General features: G+C 39.4%; 1 protein-coding gene across 1 annotated transcript in view; it reads right to left on the bottom strand.

Annotated features, from left to right (window-relative positions):
• Positions 1-297: 297 nt before the first annotated feature.
• LOC120990164 (cytochrome P450 4V2) overlaps positions 298-19,509 on the bottom strand; it is a 78,520-nt gene continuing 59,308 nt past the window's right edge. Inside the window, exons 10-12 of the mRNA XM_040418760.1 lie at positions 19,128-19,307; positions 9,399-9,631; positions 298-1,030 (exon numbers count right to left, since the gene is read on the bottom strand). Of these exons, the coding sequence (XP_040274694.1) occupies positions 9,456-9,631; positions 19,128-19,307 (356 nt within the window). The 3' untranslated portion in view covers positions 298-1,030; positions 9,399-9,455. The remainder of the gene's footprint in view (positions 1,031-9,398; positions 9,632-19,127; positions 19,308-19,509) is intronic.

Genomic DNA, 19,509 nt, shown 5'->3' with positions numbered 1-19,509 from the left:
AAAACAACTTAAAAACAATAAGGGGGTTTATTTATGAAAATGTCTGAAACAAAAACAGGCTTTGTTGCCCATAGGAACCAATCAAAGCTCAGTTTTCAATTCATATTATGCTCTTGAAAAATGAAAGCTTGGTTTGGTTTACACTTGAATAGGAACGAGCTGTCCCATTAAAGTGAATGGGACAGCTTGTAATTACACCTGCTCACTGGTACAATGTCGATAGTGAGCAGGTAAACAATGAAGGGAAGGCTGCACTTACACAGAGCTCGGTCTTCTCTTCAACCAGCTGATCGACAGGGCTCCCGGGGATCCGACGCCCGCCGATCTGATATTAATGACCTATCCTGAGGATAGGCCATCAATAGTGTTGAGCGAATTTGCGATTTGCAAGTTTGGCGTTCGGGTTATCTAAGAATTCCGTAATGGATTCCGTTACTGTGGAACATAACAGAATTCTATGACAGCATGCACCACGGAAGCCTATAAAAGGCATTCCGTAATGTATTCCATCATAATAGAAGTCTATAGCCACTGGCCAGCACAGAATTGTATTATAATGGAATGCAATATGGAATGCCTCTTCCGTGGCTTCCGTGGTGCATGCCATCATAGAATTTCATTATGGTCCATGGTAACGGAATTCTTAGATAACCCGAACCCAAACGCCAAACTTGCAAATTGCAAGTTCGCTCAACACTAGTCATCAATATTAAAATCCCGAAGAACCCCTTTAACAAAATGGTCTACCATAAAAAGTGGATTGTAGCCCAACCAAAGTTCAGCTTTTGTTTTTTATAAATGGTCTGGAAAAATAGAAAATTGCATTGCGATTGGTTTCAATGGGAGCAATGCCAATTTTTCTTTTAGACAAATTGAGTGAGCGAGGCCTAATGATTTTTGTGGACTTCCTTGCAAATATTAAATGTCCTGAGTAGCACATACAGAAAATGAAAAGCATAATACCAAATTTTATAGCAGATACTAATGAAATAGTTTCCAGCCAGTGTTTTCCCAGACGCACACCAAACTATCTATACTAATAAAAGCCCTGTGTACGTGCTCAGGGCTGTTGTTGCGTGTGCCGATTAGTGAAGTGCGCATGCGCGGCGCACAAACCAATCAGCACACACTCCATCGGATCAGAGTTTTCTCCAATCCGATGGTATATTTTACCTTGAAGCGTCCCCATACCATCGGATTAGAGTTAGATCGTGAAAACTCAGATCCGACAGTATATTCTAACACAGAGGCGTTCCCATAGTGATGGGGACGCTTCAAGTTAGAATATACTGAGAACTGTGGACATAACGGCCCCCTGCTGCCTAGCAGCACCTGATCTCTTACAGGGGGCTGTGATCCGCACAATTAACCCCTCAGGTGCCGCACCTGAGGGGTTAATTGTGCGTATCATATCCCCCTGTAAGAGATCAGGTGCTGCCAGGCAGCAGGGGGCCAGACCCCCCTCCCTCCCCAGTTAAAAAATTAATTGGTGGCCAGTGCGGCCCCCCCTCCCTCCCTCCCTCCCCAGTATTAAATTCATTGGTGGCCAGTGCGGCCCCCCTCCCTCCCCAGTATTAAATTCATTGGTGGCCAGTGCGGCCCCCCTCCCTCCCGCCCCAGTATTAAATTCATTGGTGGCCAGTGCGGCCTCCCCTCTCCCCCCCTAATTAAAATCACCCCCCCTCCCCTCATTGGTGGCAGCGGAGAGTTCCGATCGGAGTCCCAGGTTAATCGCTGGGGCTCCGATCGGTTACCATGGAAGCCAGGACGCTACTGCAGTCCTGGCTGCGATGGTTACTTAGCAATTTTAGAAGCATTATACTTACCTGCACTGTCTGTGGCCGGCCGGGCGCTCCTCTTACTGGTAAGTGACAGGTCTGTGCTATAAGCAATGCGCCGCACAGACCTTTCACTTACCAGTAGGAGGAGCGCCGGCCGGCCACAGACAGCGTATGTACGTATAAGCTAAGTAACCATAGCAGCCAGGACTGCAGTAGCGTCCTGGCTGCCATGGTAACCGATCGGAGCCCCAGCGATTAAACTGGGATTTCGATCGGAAATGCCGCTCTGCTGCCACCAATGATGGGGGGGAGGGGGGTTGTTAGCCTGTGGCCACTGCCACCAATGCTTTTAATATTGGGGAGGGAGGGGGGGCACACTGGCCACCAATGCTTTTAACACTGGGGAGGGAGAGAGGGGGGCCGCACTGGCCACCAATGCTTTTAATACTGGGGAGGGAGGGAGGGGGGCTGCCATCTCAGGCACCAGTCACAGTGCCCACAGTCTCAGCACCACCAGTCAGTACCAGCAGTCAGTGCAGCAATTAGTGCCAACAGTATCAGCCACCAGTCACAGTGCCAGTGCTCTCAGCACCACCAGTCAGTGCCAGCCGTATCAGCCACAAGTCACAGTGCCAGTGGTCTCAGCACCACCAGTCAGTGACAGCTGTATCAGTCACCAGTCACAGTGCAAGTGGTCTCAGCACTACCAGTCAGTGGCAGTCATATCAGCCACCAGTCACAGTGCCTGCAGTCTAAGCCAAAACTCAGTGCCAGTGACGCATATTACAGCTACATATAAGTAAGTATTACAGTAAGAGAAAATATTATAAAATTATAAAAGTACAAGCCTATATTACTTGGACTTTTTACTAACAACATGCCACCCAAAAAAAGGACACATCAAGTAGGACAAGAGACACAGACAATGAAACCCTACATAACCAAATTCTCCTGGAGAAACAGTCAAGTCAGCAAGTAAAAATCAAAAAAAGAAAGGCTGAAAAACAAAGAATAAAACGAGCAAATAGATCAATTCAAGAAAAAGAAAATGAGTGTCACAAAAACGGTAAAAGAGAAAGATTCAGAAGAGCAAATAGATCTATAGAAGAACAGGAAAATCAGCATAAAAAACTATCTCTAAGAGAAAGACAAAGACGAGCAAATAGAAGAAATATTGAAGAAAAGGAAAATGAGCGTCAGAAAAATGTGAAAGCACACAGAGCTAGGAGAGCAACACTACGTCAGCAACAAGCAATAAAAAGAGGCAGGATAACAGATCTACAAACAGACACAACACATTTATCAACAGCCACACAGGAGAGGATAAATGATATAAGAGAAAGACAAAAACGTAAGAGACATGCTGAAAGAGAAAAAGCTAGGAGAGCAAGTCTTACATCAGAAGAACGACAATTACAATGTTTGCTGCAAGCATAATTACAGAGACTGGCCCGAAGTAAACGAGTGGAAAATAACGAATCTCGGCCAAAACAGAAAGAATGGCAATGATAAATGATATAGTTAATATTAATGAGGGTAACATTATACCCCACACATGTGGAGATTTAAATCAGATATGCAATTTTTGTCAAGCAAAACATTTTGAAGGAGAAAGACCATCTGATCAAACATTTTCACAGTGTTGCTCAAAAGGAAAAGTAAATCTTCAACCAATTCGAACAAATCCGTTTATAGAGCAGCTCATGATGGGTCAGCATCATTACAGCAAAAATGTAATGCAAAATATAAGGTCAATAAATAGTGCTCTAGCATTTGCATCTATGGGAGCTAACATTAGTCTGCCTTCTGGCTATGGGCCATACTGTTTTTGAATCCATGGTTCGATTTGTCACAGAGCAGGAACACTGCATCCTCAACAGGGTGAAAACAGACAGTTTGCACAATTATACATTTTAGATCCCTCTGAAGCTGCAGAACAAAGAATGCAAATTTCTGCCAACTCAGGAATAAATACAGAGCTTATGCAAACATTAAGTACATTTATGGCACAATTCAATCCTTTTGCCGAGGCCTGCAAAATGTTGTACCAAGTTGAAAAAGAATATGAAGAGAATGCCGCCAAAAATGACAATGTTACTAAGGAAGTGTCCATGACAATAGTACAAGATCGCAAAAATGACGAAAAGCGCTATAACGCACCAAAATATAATGAGGTTGCTTTTATTTTTCAAAATGATGATGGAGAACCACCACTTGAAAGAGATCTTCTAATACACTGCAAACCAAGTGAAGATTATACAAATAAAAAAAAAACACAAAGAATTAGTGTCCTTGATCCTAATTTGGAACCCATGGTTTATCCATTGTTATTTCTCTATGGGGATCAAAGCTGGGGAATTGACATTCCATAGTAAAACAGACCACAAGCTTTATTAAATTTACCAAACCAGTCACACAATCCTAGAGTTAGAGTCACTCAAATGCAATACTACGGTTACCGTCTTTCCATTAGAGAGGATTTTAATCCCTTTTTAAATGCAGGCCCCCTTACACAGCAATATATAGTTGATGCAAATGTAAAAACAGAAGCCAACAGACTCAATTATATACGTCAAAATCAGCCTAAATTGCGTTTTGAAAAATACTCTGGATTAATGGATCATTTGTTTAATGAAGCCAATGAAGGAGGCCTGAGTCCTAGAAAAATGTATATTTTGCCATCTTCATTTGCAGGGAGCCCCAGAAACATGCAACAAAATTATCAAGATGCTATGGCAATTGTCAGAAAATATGGAAAACCAGATCTTTTTATTACAATAACATGCAATCCCAAATGGGAAGAGATTGTACATAACCTACAACATGGACAAACTGTTGATGGACAACCACATTTAGTTGCAAGAGTATTTCACCTAAAACTCAAAGCTCTAATTGATGACATCAGTAAAAAACATATTTTTGGAGTCCCAAAAGCAATGGTCTACGTAATAGAATTTCATAAGAGAGGTTTACCACATGCTCACATACTTCTCATTCTTAAAGAAAGCTGTAAACCAAAAAATGAAGAACTGATAGATAAAATTGTCTCTGCTGAAATCCCTAACATAGAAATCACTCCTCGCTTACATGCAATTGTAACAAAGCATATGATTCATGGACCATGCGGAGCACTCAATCCTAATTCTCCATGTATGACATATGACAAATGCTGTAAGGATTTTCCAAAGGAATTCGAATAAAAAACTATTGCTAAGAGCAATGGCTATCCAAAGTACAAAAGAAGAAATACAGGCCAAACTATAATTCTTAACGGAAAGAATATTGATAATTTTTGGGTTGTACCATATAATCTTTACTTAGCGTTAAAGTACAATTGCCACATTAATGTGGAAGTTTGTGCATCAGTGAAAAGTGTCAAATACCTTTTTAAATATGTGTACAAAGGTCTTGATTGTGCAAATGTTGTCATTCAAGAACAAGGTACTTTGAATCATGATGAAATAAACACCTTTATTAATTCTAGGTATAATAAAAAGTATATATTATGTAGTATGAGACTGGCACTCCCTTGCATGGAAATAGAGCAATAGTGATAGTGTTTTTACACAATATTTAATTGGCAAAATATATTAAAATACAACATCACAATACAATATTAAAATAACCATCGCTGCAGCGGAGACAATATCAGTCCCTAAAAATACCTAAAATCTAAAACTTCAATAAAAACTCAATAAAAGTCCAAAAAGAAGGGGACCATACGTCCTGAATGTGCAAAAATATCGCAAGCCAAAAGTGTCAGTCTATTCCTTATAATAGTATTGGCATTCCTTTCTGGTATGCAATATAACATGCAAAATCCATGCAAGGCACCTTTTCAAATATTCAGAATTGTCCGATATAAATATTCAATAAAGTATCCAATCGGACACCAAGTTTTTACTCACAGGTGAATGTCAATTATCCTGCAGTCCCAATATTCAATCCTTTTGATTTTTACTCACGGTATTTATTCATGTGGTTCTCAGTGTTTAGCGTCCCACCTGGTTTGTTTGTCTCTGGTCTCTCTCGATCGTTATCCACAAATCTCAGATCCGATTATACGATCAGGGTGTAATATCGCGAGAGGTAAACTTATACTTGTACTGACCAGTTTGAATGGCTGAAATTCCGGGACTTTATCTTTGGAGCGCTCCAATTTCTTTGTGTATCTCCGGATATTAGTAGACGAACTTCAAGTGGGGGTCACTTGTTGGGGATGTCTTTGAAAAGCATCAAACGCGTTTCGGGGATCTCCTTTCCCCTTCCTCAGTGGTGACATCCCAACTTACTGTGATTCCTTTTATATCCCTTTTAAGATGCATGTAAGATCAGATCTGGAGTAAGGGATCTGCTCTGGAACACCAAAATCTGGTCTGGAACCAAAAAAACGCATATGCGGTTTCCATGCGTTTTTTTGGGGGACGATGCGTTTTTTGCAGTATATTGTGCCCCATGGTCTAATTAGTCTAGTCTATAAAGGAAATAGTCCAGAAAGGTTGCTAAATGGTCAATTCATAACAAAATATATCAATATGCGGATATCCTGTAACGACAATCAATTCTAAGAGCTATACTGTATATACTTAGAATTGATTGTCGTTACAGGATATCCGTTGGATACTTTATTGAATATTTATATCGGACAATTCTGAATATTTGAAAAGGTGCCTTGCATGGATTTTGCATGTTATATTGCATACAAGAAAGGAATGCCAATACTATTATAAGGAATAGACTGACACTTTTGGCTTGCAATATTTTTGCACATTCAGTACGTATGGTCCCCTTCTTTTTGGACTTTTTTTGAGTTTTTGTTGAAGTTTTAGATTTTAGGTATTTTTAGGGACTGATATTGTCTCCGCTGCAGCGATGGTTATTTTAATATTGTATTGTGATGTTGTATTTTAATATATTTTGCCAATTAAATATTGTGTAACAACACTATCACTATTGCTCTATTTCCATGCGAGGGAGGGCCAGTCTCATACTACATAATATATACTTTTTATTACGCCTTTGTTGATTTGAGTGAATCAATTTGAGACTAGAGCACCCAATCCAGAATTGTAAGGGGAGTGAGCGGTTTGTCTATACTACTAATTCTAGGTATGTCAGTGCTCCAGAAGCAGCATGGTGTTTGCATGAGTTTGAAATGCATTATCAATCCCATACCATCCATAGATTAGCAGTGCATCTGCCTGAAGAACAATCAGTTTTTTTCAACCCAAATGACATTACCACAGCGGTACAGAGAGCTTTAAACCGTTATACTCAATTGACAGCTTGGTTCAAATTGAATCAACAAAAAGAGGAAGCAAAGAATATATTATATTCAGACATTCCTTTGCATTATGTGTTTGACTCTCAAAATTGTTGTTGGAAATTGCGTCAATTTGGTGCAGAAAAAATTATTGGACGAATGTATTCTGTCAACTTAATATCAGATGCAGAGCGTTACTGTCTGCGTCTACTATTGCTGCATGTGGCTGGTGCAGTATCCTTTGAAGATCTGAGGACAGTACATGGTAATGTCTATCCCACTTTCCAAGAGGCTGCAGAAGGAAAAGGACTTATTAATGATGCGATGTGTGGGAGAACACTCTGGAAGATGAGGTCCACTTTACAATGCCTAAACAACTTAGGGAATTATTTGCATATATCTGTGTTTTTGAATCATTACAAAATATGAATGCACTTTTTCTAAAATATGAGCAATATCTCATTGAAGATTTAGTTCACAAACATAAACAACACAATGAGGATTGTACAATTTGTCGTAAGATCGCACTTAAAGAAATAGCCAACATTTTGGTACTACATGGCAAAAACTGTGAAGATTTTCGATTGCCTTCCACAATGCCAAATACTGATCAACTTTGGAATATGTATGATAAGGAATTACAAAAATACAGAGCTGAAGAAATGGAGAAAACATTAAACAGAGAACAAAAAAGAGCTTCAGAAAAAATATTGTCTGCAAGCAAAAATGACAACCTTTGCAACTGTTGTTTTTTCTTGGATGGTCCAGGAGGTAGTGGTAAAACATATCTTTACAAAACCCTTCTCAGCACAGTTCGTTGAGAAGGTAACATTGCACTCCCTGTAGCCTCAACAGGTATAGCAGCCAATCTTCTTGAGGGTGGAAGAACATACCACTCTCAGTTCAAATTACCTGTTCCGATAGTTGAGAACTCAATATCAAATATGCGTCTCAATTCTGCTGATGCTGAAAATTTGAGATCATCTACAGTGCTCATTTGGGATGAGTGTACAATGGCCCCTTCTATTGCTCTTACAGTGGTTGACAAACTGCTAAAATAAATAATGGATAACCAGAAACCCTTTGGAGGAAAAGTTTTATTACTTGGTGGAGATTTTCGGCAAACACTTCCAGTGGTTCCTCATGGTGACCGGACAAAAATTGTTGAAGCATGTATAAAGTATAATAAACTGTGGCAAAACTTCCAAATACTTAACCTTACAAAAAATATCCGTTCAGTTGATACTGAATTCAGCAATTGGTTGATCCAAGTTGGCAATGGTGATACACCACACATTGACGGTTTGCCTGAAGACAAAATTGAAATCCCTTCAAAAATTTTATGTACAGGAAATATTGTCAACAACTTTTTTGGAGAAAGAATTTTAGTTGCTGATGTCTCAAAGATAACAAAAAAAATTTAATCTTTGCCCAAAGAACTCTGATGCTGATAGCATAAATGAAGAGGTGCTAAACATTTTGGAAGGAGATACTGTGACATTCCTTAGCTCAAACTCAATTGATGACTCAACTGAGGAAGATATGCAGAACTATCCTATTGAGTTTCTTAATGGGTTAACTCCAACAGGAATGCCGAGGCATAAACTGAACCTTAAAAAGGGAGCAATAATTATGCTCCTCAGAAATATAAACACTAAAAGAGGATTGTGCAATGGAACTTGCCTCTTTGTTAAAGACTTGAAAAGAAACCTCATTATTGCTCAAGTAATAACAGGTTCAGCGGAAGGGGACATAGTCTTTATTCCACGTATTGATTTAGCTCCATCCTCTACTAATTTGCCATTTACCTTAAGAAGATGACAATTTCCAGTTGCATTAGCCTTTGCCATGACAATTAATAAAGCTCAGGGGCAAACCTTAGAAAAAGTTGGCATTTACTTGCCAGAACCAGTATTCTGCCACGGTCAGTTATATGTTGCATTATCTAGAGTTAGAACTTTTTCAGATGTGGTTGCAAAGGTTGTAGATGGTCCTGAACAAGGCAAACTGTTGCCAAATTCAGATAGAATATTTACAAGAAATGTTGTGTATAAAGAAATTTTATAGAAAAATTTCAAGAGGTTAAAAAATACCTTTTTCCTGAATATCTGATTCAGGTATTGTATATTGCAGATTGTTACAAACTATACTTACTGTATTGTGATATATATGTTTCCATTTTATTTTTATTATTAATTTACTTTTGACTTATTTCCAAAATATTTTTGACAAAAGAAAATAAAACAAGAAATACAATGTGGTTAAATTATCTTACTATTTAATATAGACTGTTTCTACTAATGTTTATGCACTACTGTTCTAGCACCCGTTATTATAACGGGCTTAATGTCTAGTTTACAATAATAAACATTTGAGATAAAATTGTTTACACACAGAGGTTGTTCCAAGGTTTATAAAGTAGAGTTAGGTGTTCTTTTCTGCAGTTCAATCCATATGCCATCCTCTGGACGAAGAATGAGCTCTCCTACCAGACAGATTTCTTCACGGTCCTGGCTTGCTTTTACATTAAACTTTCTTAAAATAGACGATAACACCACTTTTTCCTCCATTAGAGCAAAGCGTTGGCCTGTTTGTGACAAGAGATGACCGTTATGACCCCTTTACAACAGAAAATGAATTACATTTCTGAGCTGAAAACACTTAGCCCTCTTTCACACGGGCGTCGCGTGTGAGGGCCGGATAGGATGTGGGTGCGTCGCGGGAAAATGCGCGATTTTTCCCTCGCAATTGCAAAGCGTTTTAAGCTCGTGAGAAAAATCAGCATGTTTGGTACCCAGACCCGAAACCGGACTTCTTCACATGGTTATAAGGGAAAATAATAGCATTCTTAATACAGAATGCTTATTAAAATGTCCATTTGGGGGTTAAAAATAATAAACAAATTTAACTCACCCCATCCACTTGGTCGCGTAGCGGATCTCCTCTTCTTTCTTCAGGACCTGGGTAAAGGACCTTTGATGACGTCACTGTGCTAATCACATGGTCCATCACCATGGTGATGGACCATGTGATGGATCATGTGATGGACCATGTGATGAGCATAGTGACATCATTAAAGGTCCTTTACCCACGTCCTGAAGAAAGAAGAGGAGATCCGCTATGCGACCAAGTGGATGGGGTGAGTTAAATTTGTTTATTATTTTTAACCCCTCAATGGACATTTTACTAAGCATTTTGTACTAAGAATGCTATTATTTTCCCTTATAACCATGTTATAAGGGAAAATAATAAAGATCGGGGCCCCATCCCGATCGTCTCCTTAGCAACCATGTGTGAAAATCGCACCACATCCGCACTTGCTTGCAGATGCTTGCGATTTTCACACAGCCCCATTCACTTCTATGGGGCCTGCGTTGCGTGAAAAAGGCACAATATAGAGCATGCTGCAATTTTCACTCAATGCACAAGTGATACGTGAAAATCACCGCTCTTGTGTACAGCCCCATAGAAATGAATGGGTCCAGATTCAGTGCGGGTGTAATGCGTTCACCTGACGCATTGCACCCGGGCGGAAAACTCGCCCGTGTGAAAGAGGCCTTAGAGGGTCATTTATTAAGACTAGCGTTTTAGACGCCGGTCTTAATAACCCCTATAGCAGGTGGTGGACCCGCCTAAGTTATGAAGAGGCGCCGGACTCTCCATAACTTTAGCGCATCCAGTGCTAGTCTAAATGTAAGCCAGCTTCCTAGCTGTCTTACATTTAGACAATTTTCTACACCTAAATCAGGTGTAGAAAATGATGAATGAGATGGGCCTGCCAGCCCATCCCCTCCCCCGTCCAAGTTGCACCCACAATTTCAGACCAGGCGTGAGTGGAGGAGAAGTTGCATATTGCGCCTGAAATACACCTAATAAAGATGTATTTCAGTGTAATAAATGACCCCCTTAGTATCCTCTACTGAATTAATGGACACTTACACCTTCATTACATATTCTTTATGCCAGGTTCTGCATAGCATTTTGATGTAGGCAAAAATGAACTCACTGAGATTGTCATGAAAAATGGTTGCAATCTGGGAGTTCAGAGGCAATAAGCTAGCGCATGCCTGTCTACAATTTGGTGACACGGCTGTGTTACAACTGTACATTGAGTTGTATTATGTGTTTCATGGAGGTGCATGTACCAAGGCCTACTGAGACTTTTTCTGTCAGATACTAAATGAATCTGAAATAAAAAAAATATTATAAAAAAGAAGAAAAACAAAGGATGGGGGCTCCATAAACAGAAACGTTATAAAACAAAAGTATAAATGAATTGTTGTGGTCATGTAATTCAGGAACATTACTAGGAAGAGCTTGTCATAGTATCAATTGGTGTCAGCTACAGCATCCTCTTGGTCCAGACTTGTATACAGTGCAGCCACAATATGGAACCAGAGAAAAGAGAAACAATCCAAAGTATTCATGGAAACTGTTCTCACTTGAACGATGTTTGGCTCATGGATGCTAAAATAAAGTGAAGGTGGTAGCAGCTCACATACAGATGCAATATCGTTAGTGCTCCTCTTTTTTGCATATAGTTACAAATGAAACGCGATTTTCTCTTCTTCACAATAGCAATACATAACATGGCCAGTAGATGGCAGTGTTGAGTACAAGTACAAAATGAAGCAGTAGTATTCGAATCTGGATCTACTGTAACCCTTACCCGTTTCGCTATCATCATGATGTATTATATGGTATCGGCAGTGTTTTAAGGTTAAGAAGGAGGGTAATACTTGCTCACAGATGTAGCAAAGCTGCAGCGAATCGAGTGACTATGTAAAAGTGTAAAGTACAAACTCAGCTCGGTGATCTCTGCCAGCTTTGGTACTTTCAAAAGCAGAACGGCAGCCTAAAGCGTTCAAAAGTGCAACCCCCCCCCCCCCCACCTTATGTTAAACTTTTCTATGAAATGCGTGAGCGTAAAATAAAAAAGCCTTATGCGATATAGAGACGTAGTCCGGGGAGGTCCCTGGAAGTGGAGCCGCCTGAGCCTCACCTCCAGCCTCAACTAGATTGATAAATTACTCCGCTCCACTACTTTAATTATGTATATGGGATGCTAAATAAATCACCCAACTGCAGCACCTCAATCAATCACTTTTAAATGATAATTGCGTCTGGGTGAATCAATCTTTTCATTTCTGACATTTTGCTAATTTTAGTTTTGCCGTGGTAATGCTATGCCAGGCGGAGTCCTAATGGCCATTCACATTAATAACACTTGGTTTCATTCATAGAATACTGCAGCCAATGGGATACATTTTCCCACGGTCACGAGAGCCAATCAGGGACAGTCCCCAGGTAATTAAGGTTAATTGCTGATGACAGGTTGTCAAAACACTGGTTTCAAAATGTATCCCATTGGCTGCCTATTCAGTATTCTATGAATGAAACCTATTTTTAGTAATGTGAAAGGCCAGAGGAGGGCATGTGACTCCTTCAGCCAATGAAAACACCCCTCCGGGGTATATAAGGACCAGCCAGAAAAGAAAATGGCAGTCCCCTTTATGTTTAAAGCCAAAATACTGTCCTTTTGTTTTTTATTGACCCGTATATATTGCTATGACCCGATCCAGCCCACATTTTTCTGATACCTACCTGCTTGTTAGTGTGGGACACTGTGAATACACTTTATTTCAACTTAATAGAGACTTTGGATCCTTGCTGAGCTCACAGCACTTATTTTACGTGTGATCCTCATGCAATACATGTACTTATAAATAACAAGGATGTGGGGAGATAGGTACTGGAAGCACGCAGTGATCAGTGCGATGCATTAAGGTTGCAAGTACATACAAAAGGATCGACTAATGGTGTACATTGCAGTATTATACCTCAGTATCGCTGACTACACTGCCTGCGCCTGACTCTGGTGAACAGCTGATATGTGTGTAGGGCTCGCAAAGCTGGCCACGCACAGATAGACTGCTGGGTTGATCGAATATAGTAAAATACCCATATCCCTGCCAGACTCAATTTTGGCACAGTCCGATAATGCAATATATCTATCCTCACTAACTATTGACATCAACCTGTCTGCCACAGAAATATAAATATAACACCTGAAAGGTGTCTATAATTACTGAATAAGGGGACAGGATCCCTTGGTTGCCGCTGGTAATTACTAGCAGCTACTAGTTCAGTAGATATAAAACCCCGCTGCACACTGACAATTTTAAACATATTTTTTTCTATTACACTTATGTTTTAAGAATGATGAAATAAAGATATATATTTTAATATTAGATAGAAACCCCTAAAGGGATTTGGTTTGGTCTATTGACCGTGGTATACATTGTTTACTTTACACCCTACCCCCCACTCTCAGTGTGGCTACAATAGGATCTAAGGCCCCTTTCACACGGGCGAGGAGTGGCTGGAGGGGTTAATAATTAATAAAAAATAATTTAACTCACCTTAATCCACTTGTTCACGCAGCCCGGCTTCTCTTCTGTCTTCTTCTTTGAGGAATAGGACTTTTGATGACGTCACTGCGCTCATCACATGGTCCATCACATGATCTGTTACCATGGTGATGGATCATGTGACGGACCATGTGATGAGCGTAGTGACGTCACCACAGGTCCTTTTCCTGTGCACAGCACAGAAGAAGACAGAAAAGAAGACGAGCTGCGCGAACAAGTAGATTAAGGTGAATTAAATATATATTATTTTTTTTTAACCCCTCCACCCCTATTGTACTATGCATTCTGTATTAAGAATGCTATTATTTTCCCTTATAACCATGTTATAAGGGAAAATAATAATGATCGGGTCTCCATCCCGAACGTCTCCTAGAAACCGTGCGTGAAAATCGCACCACATCCGCACTTGCTTGCGGATGCTTGTGATTTTCACGCAACCCCATTCACTTCTATGGGGCCTGCTTTGCTTGGAAAACGCACAAAGAGGAGCATGCTGCGATTTTCAAGCAACGCACAAGTGATGCGTGAAAATCACTGCTTATCTGCACAGCCCCATAAAAATTAATGGGTCTAAATTCAGTGCGGGTGCAATGCGTTCACCTCACGCATTGCAGCTGTGCGGAATTCTCGCCCGTGTGAAAGGGGCCTTACAAGTGGAGTACGTGTTTATTAACTAAAATCAGGAAAATAGCTAAAATAATGACCAGCAATAAAAAAAATTAAATAGCAATAAATTTAAAATAGTGATAGATCCAGGAGCATACACAAACAAATAAATTAATATCCCATAAATATCATAGTTTATGTAGCAGCACCTGAGTTAGATAGTGTTCCAATTCACAGAGGGGAATAAGACAAGTTCAGTTCACTTCCATATTCTAATATAATTGTAGCAGCATAGAATAGGAGAATAGAGAATATATATATATATATATATATGTATCCAAGTTCACAGCAATTTGTTGCAGTATAGACAAGGTGGCAGTAGTTGGTAAGTAACTATTAATGTCAGCGCTTCGATCTTTTAATGGAATTTGCCATATAACAGAGACAGCAGGCAGTTAGTGATGGACCTATTTATGGGATATTCATTTATTTGTTTGTGTATGCTCCTGGATCTATCACTATTTTATATGTATTGCTAATTTTTATTCATTGCTATTTTTTATTGCTGGTCATTATTTTAGCTATTGTCCTGATTTTAGTTAAAAAAAACACGTACTCCATTTGTAAGTGTTGCCTGCTACTATTTATTTATTTATTTACAACTATATTGTGTGAGTCTTTTAGCAGTGCACCTATCCATTATTACTCCTGGTTGAGCAACCCAATATTTTTATATGTGAAAAACTTGCATTCATTTTTAAATGATTATTTTTGCATTTTTCCTATTTACATACATTTACATATATTTTATTTATTTATTTATATAAGGACCAGTCAGAAAATGGCAGTCTACATTTTTGGGGAGGCAGAGATACTGTCCTTTTTTTATTTTTATTTACCCTGGATGTTCTGGAGCGTCCCCCTGACCTCCTGTCAAAAGGCCCATTAACCCTTTCATCCCCTTGCTTCCTTCACATTTCTATAGTACCTCACGCTGAGCGGCAGTATAACCAGAAGCGCAGTGAAAGGCACCAGCAGTGAAAGGGTCTCCAGCAGAAAAATAACCTGCACTTTCAGCCTGCAGACAATACCCCACTTCCCCCAAACAGGGAGTTCCTTTTGTCTCCGGGCTTTCACTGCATGAGAGGGCAGTGTGTAGAGAGATAGCGTGCGATCTAATTCACAGACAGCAAGATCACTGTAGGGGGAGGGGGATGCAACCCTATTCAGAGCCCCAGTAAAGTTCATATACATGTATGTATATATGTGTATATATGTGCGTGTCTGTGTATACATGTATCTATATATATATATATATATATATACAGTACAGACCAAAGGTTTGGACACACCTTCTCATTCAAAGAGTTTTCTTTATTTTCATGACTATGAAGGCATCAAAACTATGAATTAACACATGTGGAATTATATACATAACAAACAAGTGTGAAACAACTGAAAATATGTCATATTCTAGGTTCTTCAAAGTAGCCACCTTTTGCTTTGATTACTGCTTTGCACACTCTTGGTATTCTCTTGATGAGCTTCAAGAGGTAGTCCCCTGAAATGGTCTTCCAACGGTCTTGAAGGAGTTCCCAGAGATGCTTAGCACTTGTTGGCCCTTTTGCCTTCACTCTGCGTTCCAGCTCACCCCAAACCATCTCGATTGGGTTCAGGTCCGGTGACTTTGGAGGCCAGGTCATCTGGCGCAGCAACCCATCACTCTCCTTCATGGTCAAATAGCCCTTACTTTCAAAGTTTTCCCAATTTTTCAGCTGACTGACTGACCTTCATTTCTTAAAGTAATGATGGCCACTAGTTTTTCTTTACTTAGCTGATTTTTTCTTGCCATAATACAAATTCTAACAGTCTATTCAGTAGGACTATCAGCTGTGTATCCACCTGAGTTCTCCTCAACGCAACTGATGGTCCCAACCCCATTTATAAGGCAAGAAATCCCACTTATTAAACCTGACAGGGCACACCTGTGAAGTGAAAACCATTTCAGGGGACTACCTCTTGAAGCTCATCAAGAGAATGCCAAGAGTGTGCAAAGCAGTAATCAAAGCAAAAGGTGGCTACTTTGAAGAACCTAGAATATGACATATTTTCAGTTGTTTCACACTTGTTTGTTATATATATAATTCCACATGTGTTAATTCATAGTTTTGATGCCTTCAGTGTGAATCTACAATTTTCATAGTCATGAAAATAAAGAAAACTCTTTGAATGAGAAGGTGTGTCCAAACTTTTGGTCTGTACTGTATATATATTATATGTTTGTAATTACATGTATATATTCAGGTATCTATTGCTCTCCAAAAAAAAAAGGGAGTAGTGCATACAGTACTTTCTTTAGCAGAACAAAGGCTCTTTACAGGAACTGACTAACATTCGATTTGTTAATATAAGCTTAAAGAGGACCTTTCACCTGGAAAAACATTGTGAACTAAGTATCCTGAAATATACAGCGGCACCCAGGGATCTCACTGCACTTACTATTATCCCTGGGCGCCGCTCCGTTCTCCCGTTATGTCCTCCGGTATCTTCGCTCAGTAAGTTATAGTAGGCGGAGACTGCCTTTGTTCTGCTGGGCGTCTCCTCCTCCTAGGCTGTAGCGCTGGCCAATCGCAGCGCACAGCTCACAGCCTGGGAGAAAAAAACCTCCCAGGCTGTGAGCTCTGCGCTGCGATTGGCCAGCGCTACAGCCTAGGAGAAGGAGACGCCCACAGAACAAGGGCAGACACCGCCTACTATAACTTACTGAGCGAAGATACCGGAGGACATAACGGGAGAACGGAGCAGCGCCCAGGGATAATAGTAAGTCACAATGTTTTTCCAGGTGAAAGGTCCTCTTTAAGTCCTCAGAAGTGTTTTATGTTATATTTATATCCAGTGCAGCAGTATATTGTGTATATACATAGTTCCACTACCAATCGCAATGCATGACTTCATAGAAATGTAAAAACTGATATTATTGATAACTGGCAATGCATTTTTTGCAAATATAAAAATATATTACAAATTATATTATAATATAAATAATAATATAATTATAATATGTATATATATATAAATACATATATATATATATTTATATACACGCACAAACATATATATACATACATGCATGTATACACAGACACACACACATATATACACATATATGCGCACATGTATATACACATATATATATTAAATTTTACTATTGAAAATTGCTAGTAGAAAGGGGATAAAAAGGTTAATCGACAGGAGGCCAGCTGCTCAACACCTAATGTCATTGTATTTAATTAATATAAAAAAAATGGCAGCATCTCTGTATCCTAATAACAGTAATCTGCCATTTTCTTCACTGCCAGGTCTTTTTATAGCATGGTCATGGGAACCAATCACAGGCCGGTTCTCACGGAAATTAAGGTTAAATACCTTGTTAACCAATATGACATAATTGTTTTGACAAGCTGTCATCACCAATTAAGCTGGATTGCCAGAGAACCGGCCTGTGATTGGTTCCCAAGACTGTGGGAACTAGAATGTGATTGGCTAAATATTCTGTATTGAGCGATCCAGAGCTATATAAAGACCTGGCAGTGAAGAAAATGGCAGATTACTGTTATTAGGATACAGAGATGCTGCCATTTTTTTTAAATATTAATTAAATACAATAACATTAGCTGTTGAGCAGCTCCCCACTGGCCTTCTGTCGATTAACCTTTTAATCCCCTTTCTACTAGCATTAAATTATTTGCTCAGGGGATGAAGTGGTGAGATTTACAGTTCTGTATGGTACTTTCTATGGTTCAGTTCAGCGCCTCAGTTTTTTTAATTATTCATAATTAAAAATCAAATTATTCATTTTTATTCATAAAAATACGAGGATTGTGTTTGCAGTGATCTACCAGCCCTGCACCGACTTTACCCATGTGTAGTGTGTGTCTGCCAGCCTTAGGATGTGCTGTCATTAGTCCTCCTTATGATGTGCAGTGTGTGTGGTCACAGGTCATGGCTCTGCCAGCTCTCCAGGGCACAGGATTCCTGCTGGAGACCCTTTCACTGCTGGTGCCCTGGAGCGCACGGCATCAGTGTGTACAGAGACACTGTATAGCACACGGGAACTAACTAACTGACTGTAGTTCCATGCGCCATCTGGTGTTCACAAACCAACATTGCACACTGAATTTTCTCAATGGCTATTTACGCGATTCGGTTTTGCTAATTGAATTGGAAATCGCTTTGCGCTGCCGCGATTCTGTAGGGAGCGCTAGCGATGGTATATCTGTATCCTTTGGATTTTTTTTCTCATTTTCCATCATACTCCATATGCATTCTACTATTTAAATCTAGGGGAAAATAGATCCATACACAGATTGCCCAACATCTGTGCAGTAGCGCATTGAGGCTTTATGGCTCTGAACCTAAAGGAACTCTGTCGTCAGAAAATGTAATTTTTTTAAACTCAATATTCATAGAAAAATGTTTTTAGAAATGTTGTTTGTTTTTCTTTTTCATTTCAGCGTTTTTTTACCAGTGAAAATAAAATCCAAAATATTATCCTTCTCCAGCAGTAAAAACAAATAATAGATGATACACTGTCATTTTACTGCTGCTGTGAGAGCATGATGTTATCTGAAGGGTAATCCTCATGATAGTAGGTGTAGAATTTGGATAATGGTATGACAGCTCTATTGTACTCTTGATAGGCTGAAAAAAGATCTTTACTGAAGACCATTGCACAGATGAGGGTAATGTGTGATGCTCTAATTGAGTCACTATAGGGGGCTCTATCTGGTCACAATGATGGTCTGACTGTCCTAACTTTTGGAAGTGGAAGTTAAGAGCCAGGAAAAGAAGTTGAATAAATGAAAAATACATATAGGTTGTTGATATGTGATAAAGAAAAACATGTTGATAGAAATGTCCCTTTGAAAAGCCATACAGTTTCTGTGCCAGTGTACATAAACCACAAAACTATTTATAACATTAACTGAACTGTATACACACACACACACACACATTTATACAAGTATTATCCATTTCGCCACTTACCAATGCAGTTCCTGAGACCTGCAGAAAAAGGTATATAAGCATATGGATTGCGCCCGCTTGCATTCTCAGGAAGAAACCTTTCTGGCTTAAATTCCTCAGGTTCAGGAAAATATTCTGGATCTCGGTGAAGGGCAAAGGGCAAAATGACTACATTCACACCTTTCGGTACAGTAAAACCTCCTGTAAAATTAAACATAAGACTAAGTCATACACAGCTATATTATAGGTACTGTATATGTGGCTATGCACATAACACAAAATTGCAGCATTGTACTTTCTCTCATGTCTTACTAATTTTCCAACACATAATATCAGGTTCAAATGTATGCAAATACAAAAATAATTATATTTTCCCTAGATGTCAGACATTCCCATTGAAATG

This window comes from Bufo bufo, chromosome 2 (genome assembly GCF_905171765.1).
Source record: "Bufo bufo chromosome 2, aBufBuf1.1, whole genome shotgun sequence".
Lineage (NCBI taxonomy): Eukaryota > Metazoa > Chordata > Amphibia > Anura > Bufonidae > Bufo > Bufo bufo.
This window is presented reverse-complemented; position numbering and strand designations above follow the sequence as displayed.